At 40.5% G+C, this 24,171-nt stretch overlaps 1 protein-coding gene across 2 annotated transcripts; it reads right to left on the bottom strand.

Annotated features, from left to right (window-relative positions):
• Window positions 1-449: 449 nt before the first annotated feature.
• Window positions 450-24,058, bottom strand: shc2 (SHC (Src homology 2 domain containing) transforming protein 2). Of its 2 annotated transcripts, XM_061684002.1 has the most exons (14): window positions 23,323-23,427; window positions 22,991-23,233; window positions 16,375-16,445; window positions 11,663-11,723; window positions 11,414-11,533; window positions 9,443-9,496; window positions 9,313-9,364; window positions 9,103-9,229; window positions 7,919-8,099; window positions 6,564-6,657; window positions 5,592-5,759; window positions 4,614-4,927; window positions 3,596-3,770; window positions 450-2,697 (listed from the first exon to the last, which is right to left on the bottom strand). In XM_061684002.1, exons 2-13 carry the CDS (start codon window positions 23,132-23,134, stop codon window positions 3,642-3,644), a joined length of 1,515 nt encoding a protein of 504 aa, XP_061539986.1. In that variant the 5' UTR covers window positions 23,135-23,233; window positions 23,323-23,427; the 3' UTR covers window positions 450-2,697; window positions 3,596-3,641. The 2 variants fall into 2 exon arrangements, with proteins under 2 accessions (XP_061539986.1, XP_061539985.1); XM_061684001.1 differs by having other exon boundaries at window positions 22,991-24,058.
• Window positions 24,059-24,171: the final 113 nt, after the last annotated feature.

Raw genomic sequence — 24,171 nt, 5'->3', positions numbered from 1 at the left:
TGTGCATTGAAGGTTTTAATTCAATGTTCAATGAGAACTAGAAGCCTAAGGAGATTTTTGAAAGAGTATTAGCACTAAGCTTTTCTTGTTGAATGACTTTTCCATCATGCAAGTAACAGTCACAAAACAGGTCCAAGTTTAGACAAGTAAATATTAAGTATAGTAATTAAATAGGAGTATAGCAGAATTGCAGGATTGTCTCAAATATGGGGGATTACTTTAACACTATTGTCTGAGAGAAAAAAAAGGGGGGGGGGAAACAATTTTGAACGTACCCCACACCACAAGATAATCACGCTGAATGTTCCTTATGAGACGTCCGATAATCAGGCCTTTGCAGACTTTGATCGGAAGTGAGGGAACATGCTCAAATTCGGCCCAATTGTTGGTACATCGCGTGTAAACCGCTTAACACAAAATACAATGCCTGTAAAATGGAACTCTCAGTGTTTTCGATGACTTTTATTGAGAAGGACGTTGTCAATCAAGCAAAGACAAGAGATTCCTGAGAAAGAAAGGAAAATGCAAGTTGTGATAAGGCCGTTAAAGGCGGTGCATACAATGAAACTGCAGCCAGGAGCAGCGGAAGATCATACTAATATCTCCATAGCTCAAGTTTAGAGTTGAAACACACAAGAAGCCATTTAAAGCTATAAAGTAAAAACATGTTTGCCTGAGCCTGGGACAAAGAAAACATCAGGTCAGGATGTAATCCATATTTGTATGACTTGACCCAAAGGGGTTTAGCAACTGGGGGAGGGGGGGGGGGCACAAAGGAACATGATTATTATGTATTGACCCTAAAATGAGCAGCTTACATTCCTGTTTACGAGTACACGAGCAGAATCATCCTGATGTTCGTACAGTCATTCATTGGCATTGCAGAAAAAAACAGTCTGTTTGCAACAGGGACGACGACGCACATTCTGTACACTAAATGCCTGTCCCTGTCTGGTTATTAAGGCACTGAAGTTGGACAGGCTGTGGGGAGGGCCGGGGTGGGGGGTTCTTAATTCACTCACTTGTCACTTCATTAGGTACACCAACACAATTTCAGGAGATAAAGTCCGAGAGAGTTTTTTGTTGTTGTTGTTTGTTTGTTTTGTTTTTTTTGCTGTGGTGTACGACTGTAATGCATCAAACTGAGAGCTCTTTCTCATATTTTGGTTACCCTGACAAGAACTTAAAATATTGGCCTATTTTGTAATCCATTTTAAATTAATATTATTAATTGTGCTGTTGTTATTTTTCCATTTCTTTATTTTTAATATTAATTATACATTGCCAAGTTCTTACTATACAGTATTTATATTAATTGTATTTAATACATTTTTTCCCCCCTAAATACCTTGAGATATGGGTTTATTTTCTTCTGCGACCAAGCTTGTAACTCAATTCACTAGTATCTCAAATCATCTTTACTCATTAAAATACATGGAAATTGAATTAATCTGTTCCAGCCTCCCCCCAAAAAAGTTTGTAATGTGTATTTTAATTTGGAAAATTGCACTTTATAAAAACTTAACAGTAATGGCACAATTAAAAAGAATTTAAAGACAAACCATTTTTGTCCCAATTTTTTGTTTCAATTCAATAGACATTGTGCTACTCCTTAATATTAGTCATTCTTCATATATGCCTGTGAGTATTATTATATTATCTGTCTGCAAATGTTGCTCCACCATTTGGGTTCAAATATCTGTTGCTTGACTGGTTATAACACTGACACCACAACTATTCGTTAACCCGTCTATGGCGTTTCCCATTGTGTGTTAGCGTTAAGATAGTGGACTTTAAGGCAAAGTGATGTGGTTATTATTACTAATATTTATTGTTTATGTTTCCTAATTATTAGTATGTATAGCATTGCTATAATTTATTCTTCATAAACCTTTCATAATTTTCTAATATTTTAGCATCGTTATTTCTTCAAATATTAGAATATAGAAATCAAATCAAAGACATTATTCCGACTATTGATTGTTTCTTTATTAATATTATGTATATATTTTATTACTATCATTTATTAATCACATCTAATACTATAAATATAATAGTTTAGTTTACCTGATTTTACCAGAAGAATGGTTCCAATGTGCAGTTCTACACCACTGCAAGGAAACATTAATAAACACATTGTTGTATAAAATTGAGCATTATGACCTTGGTAAAGACTGACTTCTAATACTGTACATTGGAGCTCAATTCCTGGGACTGACTAGATGTACCTAATAAAGTGGCCAGTGAGTGTGCACCATATGTGACAAAATACAAAGCATGACTCATTGAGCTAGATTATATATTGTGTCTGTCCACCGTTGCAGGTTTGCTGCTTTTGGTTAGCAGGGAGACATACAAACTGTGTACTCAGTTTTTTAAAAAAGTTTTGTTCCTCCATTGTCCCATCAGAGCCATGTAACCACAGCGGCAGAATCTCATGTGATTTAGGTTTGCGTCGCATTTGTGCAACTAACTGGTGAGGTAAGTCATTGCAGGGCAGGAGCAGGAACTATACAATAGACATGGAAGTCTTTTAGGTCCTTTGTTTAGCTTACTAGCTGCATGCTGGGGGACAAGACCAGGGACAGTTTTGATGATATGAATATCCCAAAAGGCGACGGCGTCTCACTCTCCTTCGACGCCGTCATTTGTCACACAAGTGTCCATTTGGGATAAACAACCCCCTTTTGGTTTGCACTGGAATAGAAACAGAAACAAAGATACGATTAGTTTGATATTGATTAATAGCTCATAGAGAGAATGATCACTCGTGAGGCATAAACATACATAAAGTTGACTTTAATAGATCCATGGTTAATATTGGTTAAATACAAAAATATTGACTTCATCAACCAAAACACACACACAAAAAAGGAAAAAAATGCTTGTTGAATAAAAAATGTGTTGATTTTAAATACAACAATATTCGGATATTCGTTGTTACATAAACATTTTGGTAATGTTTATTAAATTAAAAAAATGAAATTCTTATTGGTTACATTAAAAAACATTGGTAATGTTTTTCACATAAAATAAATTTGTGTCCATTAAATAAAACATCACAATGTTTGTAAAACACAAAAAAAATTAAGATAAACTTGTATAAATATGAAAATATTCAAGTAATGTTACATAAATACAGAATATTAAGTTACTTCAATGCTAAACAAAAATATTAGGTTACTGTTGGTTGAATGAAAAAATACAAGTAACAAAAATTTGAAATGTATATGTTAATGTTCAGCAAAAATATGAAATGAATGTTTGTTAAATGTAAAATAAAATGTATTAAGTTCATGTTAGTATGAAAAAATCATGTTAAACGAAAATATTAAAATTAATGTTGGTAAAATTTAAAAAGTGCATGTTAGTTAAGACAAAAATATTAACTTATTTTTTAAAGATACAAATATGAAATTAATGTTAGTGATACAAAAATATTGGGTTATTGATAATGTTTGGCAATACATGTGTACCTAATATTATGGCCAGTGTAAGATTGTTTATGAAGTGAAGCCAGCAAATTTCATGTTAAACACATGAAAGTCTTCCCCAAAACATATCCATGAGTAATTTCTCTTTGGTCCATGCTTACCGTCCCATTGCGGGGAGGTGGTGGTGGTGGGGGGGGGGCAGATGGCTCATTGTTTCCTCCTGACCACCTGCTTGAGGTGGAGCTCGCTCTCGGCCGCCACGATAGGCAGCTCGTTCTTCAGGTGGTACGCGATAAGGTGGCTGATGCTCTCAAATAACATGTCTTTGGTCCGGACCTTTGTGTGAGGAAAGCACCGAAAAGAGACGCTTTGTATCACATTTCGAAGTGGGTGGAGTCACCCCCCCAAAAAATGGCCCTCGAAATAATATAACTCAAGTAAAAAGTAGGCCTGAAACTAATTACTCAAGTAACATGAGCTACTCAGTGAAAAAGAAATACTCAAGTACAGAGTTACCAGCGAGCAACTTGTGCTGTATCTTTCTTTTTCATTCAGACCAGGAATGTCAAATACACAACAAATAAAATAGGAGTGTGCAACTTCAGATATTGCCCACTTTTATTAAGCCGATTCATTAAATCTTGATAAATAACAAATTAAGGCCAACCAGACACAATAAATGGTCTTAAATTAACTTTCTTGTGAAACGGCACTATAGGCTAATCAGACAGATATTACATTTATAAAAGAAAAAAAAAAAAAAAAAAACGTGATTTTTCAAGTTCAAAATGGAGTTCTTGGAGGCTGAAATGTGGATATTTTTAGGCAGACACAGATGGCAGCACATGGCCGAGCTCTTTGAATTTCATAGGCTGTAAGGTAAACAAACATAGATTGACTGCGAGGCGAGTCACACGCTGCTGTTTCTGCTCGTGTTTCCGAATATCCATCTGTCCATTTTCTGTAGCACTTGTCCTCAGTAGGCTCACGGGTGTGCTGGAGTCTATCCCAGCTGACTTAATGCGAGAGGCAGGCTATCAACCTAACATGCATTTTTTGGGGAATTTGGGAGGAAACTAACTTTTCCCCTTTTGCGGATGTATCTGGAAGGTATCCCCCCGTAAAAAAAAAAAAGGAGCTTACTGTACTGTATATCTGAGCAATTTCATTTCCACTCACCACTCCCTCAGGGTCCACCAGTAGCAGATGTTTTGGCAGGCCGCAGTGCATGCCCGTCAGCACGTACTGGCCCTGGTTGGTAGTGCTCTCCCGCACGAGGAAGTCTCCGTCTCGGACCAGCAGTTTCTCGGCATCCCGCCGGCTCATGCGGCTGTGGTACCAGGTCTCCCGCCGGAGCTGCTCCTCATTCGGGGCCACGGGGGCCCGGCGCCGCGGTGGGCTCGGCCACTGGTGCTCCGGTAGCTGCACGCCTCCGCCTTCCACCGCAGTAGCGCCGCCTGCCTCGTGCAGTTTTAGGGCGTCCTCAAAGGGCCCTGTGGGAGACCAAGATTGTACAACATTACCCTTAAAAATACAAAAAACAGGAGACCTCGCCGTGAGCTGGGTGACGCTCTGGAACGCTTGGAGAGCAACCTCTCTGATGGGCATGTGCAAGGAAATTAAGAATATAATGACCATAACATTTACACGACAGTGGGAGGAAAAAGTGTGTGAACCCTTCAGATCAGACTACATTTTATGATAAGTTCATACAGAAATGTAAGCAATTACAAAGGGTTCACATAGTTTTTCCTCTCACTCAACTTTCAAAAGGAACGCACGTAAAGTGTATGCGTGTACAAAACTCTCGGTAACTTCTGCTAACAACCCAGGCTCAACTGCTCCTCCCTGGCATACAGTACAAAGATGATCGATCGGCTCTCATTCGAGATGCATCACTTAAACATACTTCCCTGACACCAATTATTACTTTTCCTATTAGCCATCTTAATACATTCTAGAAAGTGTGAATAGGTGAGTTCTTCCGTGAATAACTGATTCCACAGAAAAAAAGGGGAATATGTGAATGAATTTATGAATAATGAACTGTAACTAGGCATGGAATAACTTCATCAACTAAAGCAGCAACGACAAGTGTCGTTGGCTTCAGATGAGATAATCGTTGGCTGGATGTCGTAAGTGAAATCCATGACTCACTCATGTCAAAGAGGTCCTTCTTGGGACTGTCAGGGCCCCTGGCCCCCCTCTGTCCATCGGGGCCTTGAGCCAAAGAATCCAAGTTTTCCAAACTCTGTGTGTTCACATACTGATGCTCCTCGTAGTCTTTGATGCCAGGTAGTTGGCCATCAGCGCACAAGTAACCATCTGTAAAAAAATAAATTCAAGGAAGTAAGGAAGTGTGTGTGTGTGTATGTATGTATATATATATATATTTCTGCATTTGTGAATGCACTTTTTACACAATTTTTTTTTCATTTATTCAATATGTATCAAATACAATTCAATACTACTCATTTTTCCTTTTTAAAAAATACAATATTTTTGTTGTATTTTAAAGTATAATGATTTGTTTTATTGTTATTGAATTGAATACAATTTTAGTGCTAAAGCAATGCATTTCATGTATTATTTTTAAATAATCAGTAGGGTGTCGTAAATATACCTCAATATAAATAAAATATTTAAAAATATATATTCTGTACTAAAACATGATGATATGGGATGCTTAAAAAAATTGACAAAGGTAATAAAATGTATATTTCACTCTAGTAATGGGCTAGTGTTGAAATGTTAAATGTCCAAGCCCTTTTTAAGCCACACATTTTAAGCCATTATTTTTTATTTTCACAAATTAGATATTAAATTAGAAATATTATAATTTTTGTATTATTATTTACAGTATGTGTTGCCAAAGACAATGCATCTCTGGTGTATTATTATGATTGTCTCACGAAAAACGTGTAATAAAAACAACTAAATAGAATAATATATTAACGGGATAGTGAAAACAAATGACAAAAACGTAATACAAATCTGTACAGCATACTCTCACAGTGGTCTAGGGTTGAAATGTTGTGTTTACAGGTACAATGAGTTTTCCTCATATAAAGGCTCAAGCATCTACTGTGCCGGGAGTAATGTTGCCCATGTGGCCACTGAGTGTCTCACCTGAGCCACTGGTCGCATCGGTTTCCCAATGAAGTTCATAGCAGAGCTGACTTGCATGGTGAGCTGCTTGCTCCCTTTTCGCTGGTGAACCCATCTACACACAAACACACGCTCACTGTCAAACTTTCGCAAACAACCCATGCTTAATAATGCTCAATAATGCACGAACATCGCTCTCATCCCGCCACCGCACATAATGTAGTTTGGAGGCACTCTATTTGAAACCCAAGCCAGAGCATGTTAGCATGTTTTCGCTCGCGCCCAGGGGTCGTGGGATCAAGCGAGGCTATTTTCCGAGTCATATTTGTCTTTGGGCAATTAAGGTGCGGCAACATCAGAGGTTACGAGTGAGAGGGAGTCTGTTTGTTTTTCGGAGCTGCAGCAGGCTTGGACTCAGTGGTGTCATACTGAGAGGTATTTCTTTATCTCATGTTTTGGTTACTTTTAGTTCAGGGAATCGCAAGCACTGGGCCACGGAACATTAGTATGCCGTTGAGATAATCAGTTTGGCTGTGTTCAACCGTTAGTTACTTCCTACAAATAATGTAGCTTTGGTTCATCTGTCTGCCAGTGGCATATCGTGACGGGCACAACAATTAAATGCTCTTTCACTTGGCCTGTGTAACCATCATTATTTAAATGCTCGAAAGGAATCCCCCACACATTTTGCGGTTCACGATACTTGTGGATTTAACCACTTGTTGTTTTTTTTATCCTGTCCTCTGTTATTTGCTGAGAACGCCACAATTTTCATTTTTTGAGCTGTTTCTGCGTTCTAAATTAGAAAGTAGTTCAGGTTATACATTTTGACTGAGAGACAAGCTTTGAATGTCCAGGTGGGGGGGACAAGTTTAGCCTGGGTTGTTAAGAAGAGTCTTTGCTGTATGTACATGTACACACACACACTTCTGTTGCGTTTTTTTCATCATCAAATTATCTGTAAACTATTTCTATTTGGGAGGAATTTTGCAAGATGCGTTTGAAATTATAAACTGCTTTGGGCCATAGTTTGTGGTATGCCATGTATGCTTTAAATTATGAATGTTAGCAATTCTAAACACAAACAGTTTTGCTCCGTCACTATTTCCCACATATAACAGTGGAGTACTGTATTGTATACAGCATGCGTTTTTTTGGTGACATTTTTGTTTGGTGGTGTGCTGTGAGATTTAAAAGACGTTATCTGCATTTTTATTGAAAATTCACTTTTTCATTTCTTGTGCACAGATAGTTAAGTCTCTGGAGTGCCTGTGAAATTAAACAACCAAGTCAACCTTCACTTGTCTTCCTATTCATGAGTCAGAGCTCCAGTCCACCTGTCACAAGCCACATTGCCCATGTTTGTAATCAATTACCTGTTGTGCTGCCCTGCTTTGCGGTTGTGTGTGGATGTGAGCAAGCTGGGATTTGCTGGGCCGCAGTCTGGAGTCCACCACTCCCCCGACAGGAGGCTCCTTGCCCGGGATGCTGTTGTAGTAGTCGTGCTCGGAAAAGTCGTCGTCCTCCCCCCACGCCGGCTCCTCTGTCCTGAAGGACCTGAGCGAACAAATGGCGCGTTAATTAAGCTCCGTGCACAGAACAGAACATATTGGACACGCACTAATTTGAATACCACTTGATCCAAACTGAACCCTCGTTCCCGTTCATCCTCATTTAGCTTTTCTTTATAACAAAGGTGGGCAACGTTTTCCCCGTGGGCCACATACAGCCTGCTGCAGTCTTTAATCTAACCCAATTAGTGTTGACATTTTCAAATGTCCCATGTTGCGTTCATTGACATGAATTTACATGCTTATTATTTCATCATTAAAAATAACAGAATTTTACATTTGAACATTTATTTAACCTAATTTACAAATGACCTAGCCCACCTCTTCGTTTTAAAAATCGAATTTGACCCTTGCGCGCTAAAGCTAGCCCATCCCCCTGCTCAATAAGGTTGTACCAATAGTGCCAATAATAACGATGACGTAAACATTCGATTGGATTAAGCAGATCAGATGTCATCCGCACATCCGACGGTGATCTATTTAAGTCTGCTGAACATTTAAATGGCTCACAACTGCTGCTGGAAGGAAGGACTGCAGACAGAACGTGTGTGTGTGTGTGTGTGTGTGTGTGTGTGTATGTGTATGCACCTGTGTGTGTTTGTAAGTTTGAGAATCAGAATGGGAATGAGTAGCTTCCTCACATTAGCAATTTCTATTTGTGTTTCTATTCTTTTATTGATGCTTCCTACCAATAATGCAGTCAATAAATTTTTCCGCTGCTTTAATTTCCTATTCTGTTGGATGAACCTGCCTGAAGTTTGCACTTGTGGCGTAGCTGCAAAACCAGGACGGTTTTGAAAACCCGACTTTTTATATCCACTTTATGTGTGGTGTGCTGTGTTGTTCATCTGGAGTACACACATTATAAGAGTAGTAGGCACACGTTTTTTGTTTTGTTTTGCCACATCATGTTTGGGGTCTCGTGTTTTACACATTGTTTAGGTGTTTAAAAAATCATCAATCAATTGAAACCCGCGTTGTGTATTTACCTGTCCAAAGACGTCAGAGTCTTGGGTGGACTGTGCAGATACTGTTTAAACTTCAACTCGAAGGCTTGGCCGATAGTACCGATGACACTCTGAGCCAAACCGTCCGAGCACTCCAGAATATGACACGCTGCCAGAGAGGGACGACACAACCCATCAGTCCTCTACAAGTTTAAAACCCAGCACTTTGCTTTTTTTCTAATTTTCCGCTACCTCTCTGATTGACTGGGTCTTTGGCCACGTAGGCGACATAATCGGGTGTGTCCTGCAACAATAAAATAGAATGCCATTTGGGAAAGATGCAACAAAGGTGAAAAACATCTCAACTGAACAGTTCACTCACTGTGTCGCCACCGGAGGCGAATGAGATGGACTGCATAGGGTGGTGTGCTAACATCTGGAAGATAATCAGAAAGAATGATTTTTGAAGTGATTTTATTTCCTGTCCTTTTTTTGATATTTTATCAAGGATTATGGTGCTCATACAAGATTATCTAAAGCAGGAGTTCTCTACTTTTTTTTCTTTTATCAAACAATATTGGAATATTAGGAGAATGGTATTTATTCAAGAAAGAGTCGTGATATTCCAAAATTAAAGAATGTTTTCATATTTTAGCAAGTACGCTTCAAAAATATAACTTTATTCTTGTAATATTACACCTTTGATTCTGGAAAAGACACCTTTATTCTCGAGGAAACAGGACTATAGTCTCTCACTTTTATGGTTGTGCCCCATGTACTCTGCCGAGCAACAAGTGTCCTTGCAAAAAAAAAAAGTGGCATCACCAAGGAAAAGAATCCGAGGAATCTTGTGAAACTACTACAATTCATATTTCCTATTTTCTTAAAGACAAAAAGGTGAAAAGTTGACTTTTCTTGAGTTAAAAGACATAAATTTACTTTTTTTTAAATAGTTTTTAAAACAATTAAAATTCAACTTTTTAATATTTATAAAATTTGTTGATAATCACATTTTTCTTAAAAGCTAAAAAGAGCTTATTTTATAAAATAATTTTAAAACCACCAACTTTTTAATATTTTAAAATTGAATTTTTGTATACTTATTTTTATATTTTAAATGCTACTTTTTAACAATTTGTATAAAAAGATCAAATTAATTGATTTTATTAAACTATTTAAAATCAACCAACTCTTTAATATTTTAATCAGTCAAAAACAGTTATTTCTGCCTCTAAAATACAACTTTTTAAATCATTTAACATCAATCAACTTATTCACGTTTTAGTACCATTCAAAAATACTTTTTAGTAATTGTATTTTTATTTATTTTCTTATGTTAAAAAGAATTTTCATTCGATATAAAATGTCATTTTTATAATGAAGTTACAAAACGCAAATGTATTTGTTCATTAATATGTTTTAGATCAACTTTGTAATCATTTCTTTGTCACAATTTTAAAGGGGTAGATTTGCTTTTTATGGTTAGGGTTTTTATGGTCAGCTACAATTATACAATTACCGTATTGCACCTTGACCCCTGCTCACCTTACTGCCATGTTTATGTATTCATTAATGAATACTGCTTTTAATGGCTTCACATGTATCCTTTTACACCATACGATTCATTTAGTGCGGCACGGTGGCCGACTGGTTCGAGCGTCAGCCTCACGGTTCTGAGGTGCGGGGTTCAATCCCCGTCCCCGCCTGTGTGGAGTTTGCGTGTTCTCCCCGTGCCTGCGTGGGTTTTCTCCGGGCACGCCGGTTTCCTCCCACATCCCAAAAACATGCATTAATTGGAGACTCTAAATTGCCCGTAGGCATGACTGTGAGTGCGAATGGTTGTTTGTGTCTATGTGCCCTGCGATTGGCCGGCAACCGGTTCAGGGTGTACCCCGCCTCCTGCCCGATGACAGCTGGGACAGGCTCCAGCACGCCCGCGACCCTAGTGAGGAGAGGCGGCTCAGAAAATGGATGGATGGATTCATTTAGTCACAATGACAATGGCCAGACACATGCTGCATGTGAATATCGTATAGCCAGTGTTTTCCAGCCTTCATTGAGCCAAGGCACATACTGTATTTTTACATCACAAAAATCTCCAAATACAAATGTCACAAAAGGTCGCGAGTATATCTTGAAATAATGATGATCTCCTCTCAATTTACCCATGATATTTACTAAGAGCCATCTAGTGGAAGAGCATTTACTGTAATTGTTCTGCAGACTGTACGTCACTGACATAAGATTAACAAAGATGTATTATTTGTAGGAAAGAAATGAGAATTTTCAGACCAATTAAGTTAAATTGAATCATTTCCCACAGTGGTTAGGAATCGCGGAATACGTGATATACCTGTCTTGTGGTAGGAATGAGCAGACCCAGTCCGTCAATGGAAATATTGACAGCGATGCTCATGCTGGCGAAGCGCAGGTTGCTCTTTCCCATGATGGAATGAAGAGCTTTGTTCACAGCCTATAGAATGACAATGAGTTGAACTCTAACACGACAGCTACTGCAAATGATGTTACGAGGAGACTGTTACACACGGTATGCAAAAATATGATCATTAGGATTGAATAGGAGGAGAAATTCACTACGGACCTTCTTTCTCCATGCACCTTTTCCACCTGGCACAGCGTCACAGAGCCTGTTGATGGCCTCCCTAATTTGTGGAATGGAGAGATGTCAGAATTAAAAATCCCAGGAATGAGATCCACCGTTCAAGCACTGTCAGATTTGACGGGCGTTGAGGCTCACTGGCCACTTCATTAGGTACACCTGCTCAATCTGAAGACATCCACAAAAATGTGTAAAACTTGTTTCTCATGCTAACGAGAAACTTTCTCAGAACAATGAGAAGGTTTCTAAAAAGGCAAGAAAATTCGTCTTCTATCGAAAAAAAATTGCGAACCGTGACACTTAAATATCGACCTAAACCAAACTGTGAATTTTGTGTATTGTAGCGACCTTTGTATAGATGTATATGTTAAAATATATAGATTTTAAATGAAAATTTATTTTTTAAATATTAAAACATATATGTCAACAAAACCTATGACAATATATTTTAAGAAAAATGTAAAAGATCAGATTTATTTTTTGTAATAATATTTCTACAAAAAATCCAACTAGTAGATTTAATATAATAATATAAATGTAATGATTGTTAAAATAGTTCTAGAAAAGCTACTTTAATTCCTTTTAATAGAAATTTAAAACTGTAGCTTTATTCGTTAATTTTTTTTTACAAAAAATATATATTTTTGTATGTAGTTGTACTAAAATGAAAAATAATACATTTTTAAAATCAATTTTAATTTTTATTAAAAATGTAAAAGATTATCTTTTTTTTTTTTTTTAATGTAGCTAGACAGACAGACTGACTGACCGTCCGACTGACCGACCGACCGCAGGTACATAGGCAGGCGGGCAGGTAGATAGGTAATCTGTGAAAAAAAGAAAATTATTGCATTGGATTTTGCAAGTGTACCTAATGAAGTGGCCAATGACACTAATACTAACAGAGGCCCCAAATCACGATGAAAAGATCTGATGTTGATCATGTACTGAACGATGCTTTGTTTTTTGTGTTTTTTTATACAACCTTGTTAAACAGCCAAAGGCTCAAAATATGAAGTGTGAATTGCTTAGCCGTAGGATTTTCCACATTTACAGGGAAAACTGTCACAGAGACTCCCAGGAATGACGGGTAAATGGACGCTTGTGTCTGGGAGGGAAGTGGCCTCGCTGTCATGGGACGCCGGGGACAGCAGTCAAGAACCTGGCGGCCCCTATCGAGTGGCTCGTAAATATTTAAAAAGCAGCAGCGGTCCCAGGCTTCGTCTTGAGTAAAGGTCTCGGGCCTCTTTCTTTTTTTTGTTGCCCCCTTACGCAACAACGCTGTTTGGAATGATTCACGCTGGTGTGGACAGACGTTGTTTTTATTCTGTATCTAGGCCTACAAGATGCCGGGTGTTGCTCTTTAACAGCACTAACAAACAAGGCAACGCTGGATGACGACGTGTTGGAGAACGAACTACATTCTTGACAGTTGACATCACAATTTGGCTTCTGAAAAGACAAAATGTCACCTGCATCCACTATGATGCAAACATTGATTAAAGATATCTTTGTTTCTCTTCTTCTGGCCTTTTCTAGTAAATTTGATACGAGCAGAATCGCTATCAATAGTCTTTAACTTTGTTTACCCTCGTGAAACAGCACAACACGCTCACGAGGCAGAGATGATTAATTATACAATTTCATATCATTTGATTATGTTGAACTTGGACAGGTGGATTCACCCACATTTATCAGCAATGTGGACATCTGTTTCATTACTCAAACACTATGTGAGTTCTGTCAACTTACATATTTACCCGCAGTGGTGTGCATACTGTACATGGGTGCGGGTTAGTGGGTTAGGGTTATCCCATTATTACAGGTACAAAATTGTACGGTGTTACCTTTGTCATTTTTTTTATCACATAAATATGTTCTTCTATTGTTTTTAAAAAAAATGTCTTTATTAGACATTTTTCATGACTGATAATAATTAAAACTAGGAATGTTGGATACCACTTTTTATTCACTCGTGAGTACTCTCCGATACTGATACAGATTACCGATAACACTTGTACTTTTGATACATACAATTTCAATTCACACACTGACAGATAATTGGGAACAAAGACCTTTCTTTGTTATGGACACACACGATGATTCGCCCACGTGTCAAACTACTGCAGTGGAGCGCCTACTACTGGCGAGGAGGACTTACTCGATGTCAGATGTTTTTGCCTGAAGTATCGGTAGCTGGTATTGGCAGCCTTGACGAGTACGCGATACCTTGAAATAAGGTCGGTATCGGCCCGATTCCGATACCTGGTAGCGGCACTCGCCCCTCCCTAATAATAAAAATAATAATAATGCACCAGAGACGCATTGGCTCTCGTAAGAAATGAATTAAAATATCCTCAATTATGGGTCACTGATGTTTTGGTGTTCAGTTTTGGGTTGTCACATATTGTTCCAGTATGTTTTGGATAAGTTCCACCCTCCAACATTCAACGGGGGATCGCTGCAGCTTTCCACTGTCATTAGTGAACATCATCAATAATAGATCCCACCCACCTTCTATCACTCCATCACTGCTACACCCCTCCCCCTTTTACTTTAGCCTAGCAGGCTCACATTACTGCCAATCGATTCAGGGAGAGAAATGAGGGTGGGAGAAAGTGAGGGATGTGGAATAGGGGGAGCGACTGCGTCTCCTGAGAGACTGAGGCCTGCTGTTACGACAATAACATCACGTGTGTGTCGGGCACAAAAACACAACAGCTTCTTGTGCCATTGTGCATCCTGTGACCTGACTTTGGACAGCAAAATGCAGTCAACATATTCTGTTTATTCCCAAAAGCAAAAACTTCCATCATTGCTCAGACAAAAAAAAAAAAAAAAAAAAAAAACAGTTTACATCATGGCTTGTGGTAACGAGGTTGTATCTGGGCTGAGGAAGAAGCCACTACAGTTTTTTTGTGCACTTAGAGGACTCAATTGAACCTACGACCCCCAAGAATTCTAATGGCAGCGCCCGTCCAATCACTAACAAACTTTGTTTTTTCAACACCTGGGCCTTGGCGGAGGTCTTTTCTCAACTGAGGAGCATTCTAGTAATACTACACTGTAAGTTCATTTTAGCATCAATATAACAACAAATTGAATCGTGACATTTGAACAGTACGATGGATTTTTGTGGAGCTGACTTTGCTGAGTCATCAAACTTTGCTCCCACGGTCTGCCCGCACCAAGCGATCAAAACTCAAATTCTCCGTAATTTAGCAGCACTCATCTGTCTAGTATTCAAGATTCAAATTGGGTAGCAATCAGATTAAACCTCTAATAGTAGTTTGTCTTTGAAGGAACCCTCCGAATGATCAAAATTGTTCCAAAATAAATGCTTCAAAGTACAATGGCAGACTTTGTCTTTTTAGGACATGGGTTATCCAGACTTTTTTTGTCGGTCTACTTATGATTGACAACTATACCAAATTTCATGTTGCCATAAACCCTAATAAATGAAATAATAATAATAAATTAACCCTAAAATGGCCAATTTGAACCAGAATGGCAGTCTTTCTGTGTCTTCTCGGGCATATGGGTTTTTCAGACATTTTTTTTTTGTGGGTCTATTCATTACAGCTGATTTAGCATCACTCATTCGTCTAGTATAGATGGGTCAAACTTGTTAGTCATCGGATCAAATCTCGAGGACTTTGCTTTTGAACGACTCCTGGAAATGGGCAAAATTCTAAATGGCTGAGAAATGGCCCTAAAATCGAAGAGTTCCATTTTAGGCCATGGGTCCTCAAGACTTTTTTTGTGGATCTACTCATGTTAGACAACTTTTCCAAATTCCGTGTCGTTTAAGGAAAATGGCTTCGGGGGCTAAATCGTTCCAAAAGAAAGCACTTATTTTCACATTTTCTGCATTATGATTTATGAGCTGCTATTTCTGTGCAAGTTAATGCTTGGGGGGGGTACTTGCTGGGGGGGAAAAAAATACCTGTAGGGGAAAAACAATATTTGAGAGAATATCATACACTGTATTGCTTTTTTTTTGAGAAGTGAAGGCGGGGGGGGGGGGGGGATGATTAAACAAGGAAATCGGATTTTGTGAATCAAATCAGAGATTTTATTTTAAGGCCATAAAGCTCTGGTACAGGACGTTCCGAGTAATTTGACATTTTGTGATTTGATAACGGCAGCACGGTGGCCGACTGCTGAGAGCGTCGGCCTCACAGTTCTGACGACCGGCGTTCAATCCCCGTCCCCGCCTGTGTGGAGTTTGCATGTTCTCCCCGTGCCTGCGTGGGTTTTCTCCGGGCACTCCGGTTTCCTCCCACATCCCAAAAACATGCATTAATTGGAGACTCTAAATTGCCCATAGGTGTGACTGTGAGAGTGAATGGGTGTTTGTTTGTATGTGCCCTGCGATTGGTTGGCAACCAGCTCGGGGTGAACCCCGCCTCCTGCCCGATGACAGCTGGGATAGGCTCCAGCACGCCCGCGACCCTAGTGAGGAGAAGCGGCTCAGAAAATGGATGGATGGATGGTTTGGTAACGTTCCCAATTTTCTAAGTTTAATGTTAATGTGTCACCTTTTTTTCAGGGTGAAAAAAAATGACATTCGTAAAATGGCTGACCTCCATTTTTGGGTATAGGTTTTGGAGAGTTTTTTGTGGGTCTCACCATGATAGACATGATAGACAATGTTGCTGTTTGAAACTGGCTTCGGGGACTGACGTACTTACCGAGTCACCTGAGTGCGCGTGTTGAAGTCCAAGGAGCGCATTGACTTCAGCACTTCAATGCAGCCCATGTACTGCAAGCACAAATAAATAAACAAAAAGTCATTATGCATGACTACAATTATGCCATTCAGAAAGATAGTTACACAATTATTTTTCAGGGGATGGCAGTGGTTTCGGTTTAAAAGGGAAACATTGCATGACGTTGTGCTGTCATCCTCGTCTATTTCTAACCCCGTATGATCCTAAATCCGCAAATAGACTTACATACTTATACTCCGGTGGCTAGCGGCCAGCTGAGTAGCATCCTAATGGATGACAGACGGAGGTGCTAATGGCACCTTGACTGCATTAGAAGCGCTAAAAGCTCCTAGGCACAGACAAACTGTAGCATCTCACGTCGCCGCAGATCTTGTGAGAATGCCGCTCATGTAACCTACTCATGTGCTTAAAAGTGCAAGAAAGCTGTGATTCTCAACCACTGTATCCGATTTTCAGTTGGTCCGAAAATGATTCATTTACAACAAATCTAAGAAAACACTCACTGAATGACACTGAAAACGTTTGACCTGCGATATATGCTTCCAAGAGATTGTGATTTATTTATTTTTTGAACCTGGCGATACACAGGTACATTGTGCTATTTTTAAAAAAAGAAAAGAAAACACAGCACACATTTATTTTTCCCTCTCTGACTTATTGCTTTAACAATTTATGGTAGCGTCAATAGAAAAGACACTATGTTTAAGTGAGCACAGAGGTATACTAAGGTCTACTTGTATTTACATTTATTATAGTGGGCAGGTTGATAGTACAGCCAGACCTCAAGTTCAAATATTTTCTTTTCATGCCTTGTTATACTGTAGTATGTACAGTATAGCTATGAGCACATTCCTAACACTAGTCATGTGTTTTCCATCAGTCTGTTATTTTATACGTGTTTTAACATTCTATGTATTTGATATTTCAGTGCATATTTGATGCATATTTGTGTACAGCTTAAGTTTGCCCCTTCAAAATAGCCGTAACCCCCCAACGACCCCAAGGTTTATACTTACCATAACATTAGTGCTAATTTCTGTTAGCATAGTATTAATATAGCTTATGTAAGTTTTTTAAATCTGTGTTTTATGTGTTAGTTTTACAGTAAACTGCAATTGGGTTGACAAACAGCTTGAAGCGAGCACGTTCTGCCTCTCATTTGGAGAATTGTTCCCCATCTTTCAAACTGCACACACAAAAAAAAAGAAAAATAAACAATGCTGAAATAATGTTGACATCTCACATGGGACTACTGTACTATAAAACATATGCAGCAGTTCTGATAATGTGTTATTGTTAATTAATCCAAGAGAGACAAAATCGAGGGAGACCTTTGAGTCCAAATACTTAATGGGCCTCTTAACCAAATTTAAAGATAGGGGGAAGTCTTCCATCAGGCAAATTGACTCTCTTTTTCCCCTTTCGTCACTGAATGCCTCCATTGTTGCACAGAAAGGCACACACCCGCATATATACACACACATCTGCTGACACGACGCATCCCGTCTTCTATCTGGCCTATCTGTAGCCCTATCTCTTTGACTGCAGGAACTCTGAATTTCCAAGAAACATTCCTCAGAAATTTAATAACCCTGTCATTTGGTTTCAAACGTTTGGCGTCACGTCTGCCGGCTTTAACGAATGTTATTGTGGGTGTGTGGGTGAATGCGTGCGTATGGGTGTGGGGTGTTTGTTATATAACAGCAGGAGCTGTTTCCCCCCCCCCCCCCCCACCAAAAAAACGGATCTAAAAATAATGTATTGTATTTGTAAAATTTGTATTTCGAAGAATACAACTGTTTGTCTAAAAAAAAAAAAAAAAAAAAGGCTTTTTTACAGCAGACTTTCCGAAGGCAAAGCTGTTGTTGTTTTAAATATATACAGCTTAAAGCCTCTTTTCTGGTGAATGTTTTCAATATTTGCCAAACTGCTGTTTATTGGGAATTGAGTTGAATGGAGTTCACTGCTCCCATACAGCGCTCGTATCTCAGGTTCGCGCTCGCAAGTCAAAGCAAAACATTGGCCCGACGTAGCTATCATTTCTCGAAAAACTCGTAAATCGAGTCACTTGTATCTCAAGCCACCACTGTATAGCATATATCCATCACAATGCATATGTAATACTGAATGAATTGTTTTATCGAACAGCAGTCATTTGGTGCAAAAATATTGTATTTAATATTTATAGAAATCATGAGTGTAAATACTGTAAAGTAGTGCCCACTCCCCCCACACACACTTCCTGTTGCTACAATCCGCTTGTATCAGGGAGGGCCAGAAACCCTCCTCTTCCAGCAGTGTGGCAGCTGGGCCTCACTCTGTCATGTATGCATTACTGCCACCTACAGGATTGGAGTGCAGTAGTAGATTCTTTAGTCACGTTGTGTGTGAGTGGACGTGTTCAGGATCGTTCAGCGTTGGCACTCCGCTGAGTGAGCTCCTTATCTTCGCGAAGGTGTGGTTTTTGATACATTACAGCTCCGTTATTACTTTGTAAATGAGAGCTGCTTTTATTCGCTGCAGTGCACTGCAAAAAGCGTACTGTAGTAGTAGTCACGTGAACGCATCACATTAAAATAACGGTTGCGTCTTTCCCGGTGGACGGGCGTGTATGGATGCGTCCAAGTTTGGGTGGGAAAGAACTATAGTGTACGCTCATAATAAATGGCTGAGCACAGCAGAAATCGAATGTCACTTTGACACTAACACATGCAGCACGTAGCCCTGGATGCATAGATCTACGTGTGGTTTGCACCTAAAACAGTGTCCATCAAATAGAGGGGAGGACCATGATCCTGATCGCAGATGGAACCCTGCGCCCCCCCCCCCTCCCTTGGTGCTCAGACCTCTGTCCTGGACATCACATGATGCCAGTGACTGTGATTAAATGTAATTGAATATAGGAATGAATGGTGCCTGGGTAATGCCATTAGAGAGCATGGCTGCGCAGGAGTCCCCCCACGCCTCCCCCCGCCCAGTCTCTCGAGCTGGTCGGGAGTCGGCTCGGTAAGCGGGGGGAGGAAAACGACGACGCGGGTGGCCAGAGGTGAGTGGGTTGTGTGGGGGGAACAATGGAGACATCAGGCAGTTTAGTAGCTTAGCGTAGCCATAGCCCATCTCAGCCTGACTTTCAATGGCTTGCTGCCCTGTGTGTAAGGCAGTTCCCAACCACTGTGAGAGATCATCATGTGCGCCACAGGAAATGATCCCGTTTCACCTAATATATTCTGAAATCATCACATATTTACTCAACATAATCTATCTTTGTTCATCTATCTATGCCTGTGACGTATAGTGAATGCCAATACAATGAAATACTCTTCCACTAGATGCAGTGTGCGAAGTATTGAAGTCCAAGTACGTTGCGAGTGACCCGACCTACAAGTTTTTGTTTAGATACGAGCTGTCGTTCAGCCAATGTTTTGCTTTGACTTGCAAGCGCAAACTTGATATATGAGCTCTGCATGGTGGCACTGAACTCAATTCAACTTACTTCACAATAAGCAGCAGTTTGGCAATTATTCACCAATTCGTTAAAAAAAGCGGTTAATGCCACTCCCAGTTAAAGTTTACTGTCAAACTAAACAAAACGAGAATCACACGTTGTGTACTGCGTTACAACATAGCTTTGCCTTAGAAAAATCCCTCTTAGCTCAATGCTAACAAAGAATCCAAATCGCCATGGACATGCTAAAGGTTAGCATCAATAGTCGCGTTTGGAGAAACAACGCATATTTAAATATAAACGGTGGAGCAACATATTTAGACTGATAAAATAACAATGCTCAAAAGCATAAAGTCTGAAAAATGACTAATGTTACAGCATCTTAATGCGTTATTAGGAATCCTGTGCGCGTTCCTGGCAGGACATGCCCCGCTTCAATATTACTGGCTCCAGGACACGCGCCGCTGCACTGTGATTGGAAAGAAGTATGTGACTTAAGCGTGGTGGCAGTTAATGTTTCCCACTAACCCTAACCCACCCTAATCATAACCATAACAAACTTCTTAGTTGTTTTTTTTTCTGTAAAATTGTGATACATGTTTGGGGTGTGACATCTCGTTACATCTGCGTAGCCTGCCCCTCCCTCAATGCAGGAGCCAATCACATTGCACCGGGGCGTGTTTTGCCAGGAAAGTGCATAGGATTCCTAATAATGCAATTTGAATGGGTCTATTCTTCTTCGTTTGTGTCTGCATAACTGTACAGTATTATACTGCCTCCCGGTGGCCAAGGCAGGCACAGCAAAAGGAGAAGCCCAATGCATTGGATTGCAGCATTAAATCATGATGCACAAAATGTTGCATGTTTTACATTCTATTTTCAAGGTGTTGCACCGCTTCTCCCCCTCACGCACCCTTAAAAAAATATAATTAAACAAAGCCTGTTGCATTTTTACTAGATTATTGTAATTATTATGCAAATTATAATTCGAATATGGTAGAAAGGTACATTTATTTCAGTACTCATACATCGTATAGATTCATTAAACACTTGGGAAATTTCTACAATTAAAAATCATTTTCATGGTTTCTTGATTGTTTGCTGTAATATTCTCGTTTCTAGCGAGAGTGAACTTTGGGGTTTCTGTTTGCTGTAAGCGCTAATCATCAAAATCCTACATATTATAGATATTTTTTAAACTTAAAAGCAAAATTTCAATCTGACTGGATGTAATGCATCTCTTTAATATGAGTTTCACTTTTTGAATTGAACAGCCTCCGCCTCAATTAAGCTTTTGACACCATTGTAATTTATTGACATGCACCTGAAATGATTGTACGAAACCGTAATTACAATTTTGATCTCTACCTCCATCAAAGTTATGTTTATTTGTCTGTTAACTAGCCGATTACGCTAAAACAACCCAATTTCCTCGTTTATATTTTTTTCGACACGTTCCTTTATTTCCCAAGCAGGAATCTAACTAAGGAGGTAGTTTGTCTATGAATCCGCACAAGCTGATTCAACGGTCTTGCGCTCTAGATGCCCTTTTAAAGATCCTGTTTTCCACACATGAACGTAAACAATCCACCAATCCCACAAGGTCAAAGTGAGGCGATCAAAGTGAACGTCTGTAAGGGGTGTTGACCATTTTGTTGAGAGTGTGATGCATGGCAACCGTGCTAAACACATGCGGGAAGTTTCTTGGATGCCAAGTCATCAATCTGGATGAAAGATGTGTTTCCTAAGCCGAGCCACATGCTCTGCATAACAAACTGGCTGACACACTTTGTTTCGTTCTTTCATTTTTACTTCTGTGATGATGGCCAACTATGACAATCTCATTTTCTAGTCTTTCTTCTGTGACGATGGACAACTATGGCACTCTTGTCTTATTTTAGTGTTGATGGAAGGCTTTGTCATTTTTCTCATTTTATTTCTGTGACTTACTGTTGGAGGTGTTGGACATTTTCATTATATGTGCTCAAGTGTTGATTAACCACGAAGATTAACCACTAATACTTAATAACTCTTTGCTTTGTCACGATCTCGCCAACCTGAGATTTTGTCCGTTTTTTTGAATATTTAAATATGTTTAACTGCTTAGCATATGTTGATCTACAGCCCAATTGAAGTGATTTTAGCATGTTTCATTAACTCATGAAGTGACGGCCCTTTCCCTTCCATTTTTCTGTATGTGGCAATCAGTGCAGCATGTTTCGACATCCCTGCTCGAAATTATACAAAGGTGTGAGCATGAGTGCTTGTTTGGCTACAGTACAGGTGTCAAACTCTAGGCCTGGGGGCCAAATCCGGCCCGCCACATCATTTTATATGGCCTGCAAAAGCAAATCATTTGCATCAATTTCCATGATTCTCATTAAAATCTCGACCAAAATGTCAAATCGTCATATGCAATAAAAATATGAATAATACCGTTGAGACTACAAGCAATTTTTTTGTTACCAAACCCGTTTTCACATTTTTTTCCCTCCCAACGTAAAGTCAATTGTATTTATATTGCGCCAATTCACGAGTGCAGTCAGCCCTCACTCTTTCTTTTGTTCTTGCCAGTTTCCTGTCTTTATGGCAATCTGCTTCTTGCTTGACAACTGCACTGTGTTTTTGTGGTTCAATAAAATCATAATACAGTACATTATATTGTATGGGAAGCCTCAAAACTCGATACCAGCTCTCAATTATTCTTTTGCAGTGCACCGGGAGGTGTGCGGTGCTCAATCGCTTGGTGTGCGGCAAAGAATCGGCGACTATATTTTTGTTTACGGTTCGGCCGCGTCGCTCAGTTTATGGTGGGCCGAAGGAAGAAACCTCACACAGAACACAGGCTGTACGGGGTTACCGTCTGTCTCGGCTGGTTGGGTTGAGATGGAGAAAGAGAGGGTAGTTCGAGAGAGAAAACAGGGTAGAGTGGTTGAGCGACAAGGGAACAATAGGTACAACAACAGCCTCATCAACAATAGTAATTGTTCCATGATCAGAGCAACAATGCTAAAGTCAGCTGGGATAGGCTCCAGCTCACCAACAACCCTCATGAGGACAAGAACTATAGAAAATGGATGGATGGATTGAATATGGAGAAGAAGGTGCCATTCGTGGCGATTCTGGACTCACCCTGACGATGTAAGAGGCTCCCGGTCCTGCGATCTTCTTGTCCGGATGCAGCCACCCTTGGGAAGGTTTGTGGACGAAGCTGCCCTTCTGGCTTAGATCGTCACCGCTCGGCCACATGCCCTCCACCCTTGTCCTGCGACTCATTCCCGATCTGCAGCCTCCGCCGCCGGAGCCACCGGGGCCGGCCGTGACCTCCTCGAATCCTTGGCCGGAGTGCGCCGGCGCTCTCTGCCCGCGAATGGCCTGCAGAGAACACGGGGTGACGCACACCGGGTCACACGAGTTGAGCACGGCGGCCAGACTGGCAACGGGACCGCTGGCTGAAGGCGCACCGCTGTGCCTGTGTGAGGACGATGAAGAGAGGCAGGAGGAAGGGGACGCTTGGTGGGCGGCTTTGCTCGAGTCCTTGCTGGAACTGGAGCTAGAGCTGGAGTTGGACGGGCTTCGGCTCAGCAAGGAGTTGGAGAACTTCCACTGCGGCATCTTGGGGATGAGCATGCAGAAGGTGGTGGTGCCGTCCTGCTCTCCGTCCAGGCAGGGCGACTCGGCCAGAGCCGCGGCTCCGGAGGACCTGGCGGCGGAGTCCAGGAGAGGCAGGGGGAGGCCGGGGGCCGAGGAGGGGGTCGCCGGCGTGGCTACGACTTTGCCGCTCATGGCGAAGCTCTGCATCAGGTCATCGGAGGAAGAAGTCACAGACTCGTTGCGAAAGCGGTCATACTTTGGCTTAAGGAGCATGCCCGGATGATCCACCTGAAGTAGCTCAGTGTTGGGGATGTGGAGGGAGGGGGAGGGGGAGGGGAGGGAGGGGATAGGGGTTGGGGGGGCAAGAGAATGTTCCAGGCGGAGTCTTATATGCAAGTCAGTGGGAGTGCTCCCGTTCCGCACGCACGCCGCGCCGTTGTGATGCTGCTCCTGGCTCCCGCGTGAGTATGAGAAGAAGCCCTCCTTCCTCACGCCGCCTTGGGCCACTTGTATTGCATCGCATACTCGCTCTCTCTCTCTCCCTCCTTCTGCGGATGATGTCATTGGCTCTTTTCGCCCTGCCCTGCCCATGCTCTTTGACAGCATTAGCTAATCACATCTGTGTCTTTGACACACACACACGCACACACTTATTCACCTTAATGTCACTCAGCTCTATTGCACACATTTTTCATGCATTGCATCACTAGTTAAGTATT

The sequence above is a fragment of the Phycodurus eques genome, chromosome 8 (genome assembly GCF_024500275.1).
Source record: "Phycodurus eques isolate BA_2022a chromosome 8, UOR_Pequ_1.1, whole genome shotgun sequence".
NCBI classification, from domain to species: Eukaryota; Metazoa; Chordata; class Actinopteri; order Syngnathiformes; family Syngnathidae; genus Phycodurus; species Phycodurus eques.
Note: the sequence above shows the minus strand (reverse complement) of the source record. Positions and strands in the feature narration are given on the sequence as shown.

Excerpts from the sequence above, each read along its gene's own strand:
- shc2 (XM_061684001.1), bottom strand. The coding sequence starts at position 24,058 with ATGCTGTCAAAGAGCATGGGCAGGGCAGGGCGAAAAGAGCCAATGACA. Across the intron at positions 16,446-22,990 it reads GAGCCTCTTACATCGTCAGG|TACATGGGCTGCATTGAAGT; the intron begins GTGAGTCCAGAA and ends TTGTGCTTGCAG. Across the intron at positions 3,771-4,613 it reads TGGTGGACCCTGAGGGAGTG|GTCCGGACCAAAGACATGTT; the intron begins GTGAGTGGAAAT and ends CCTCACACAAAG.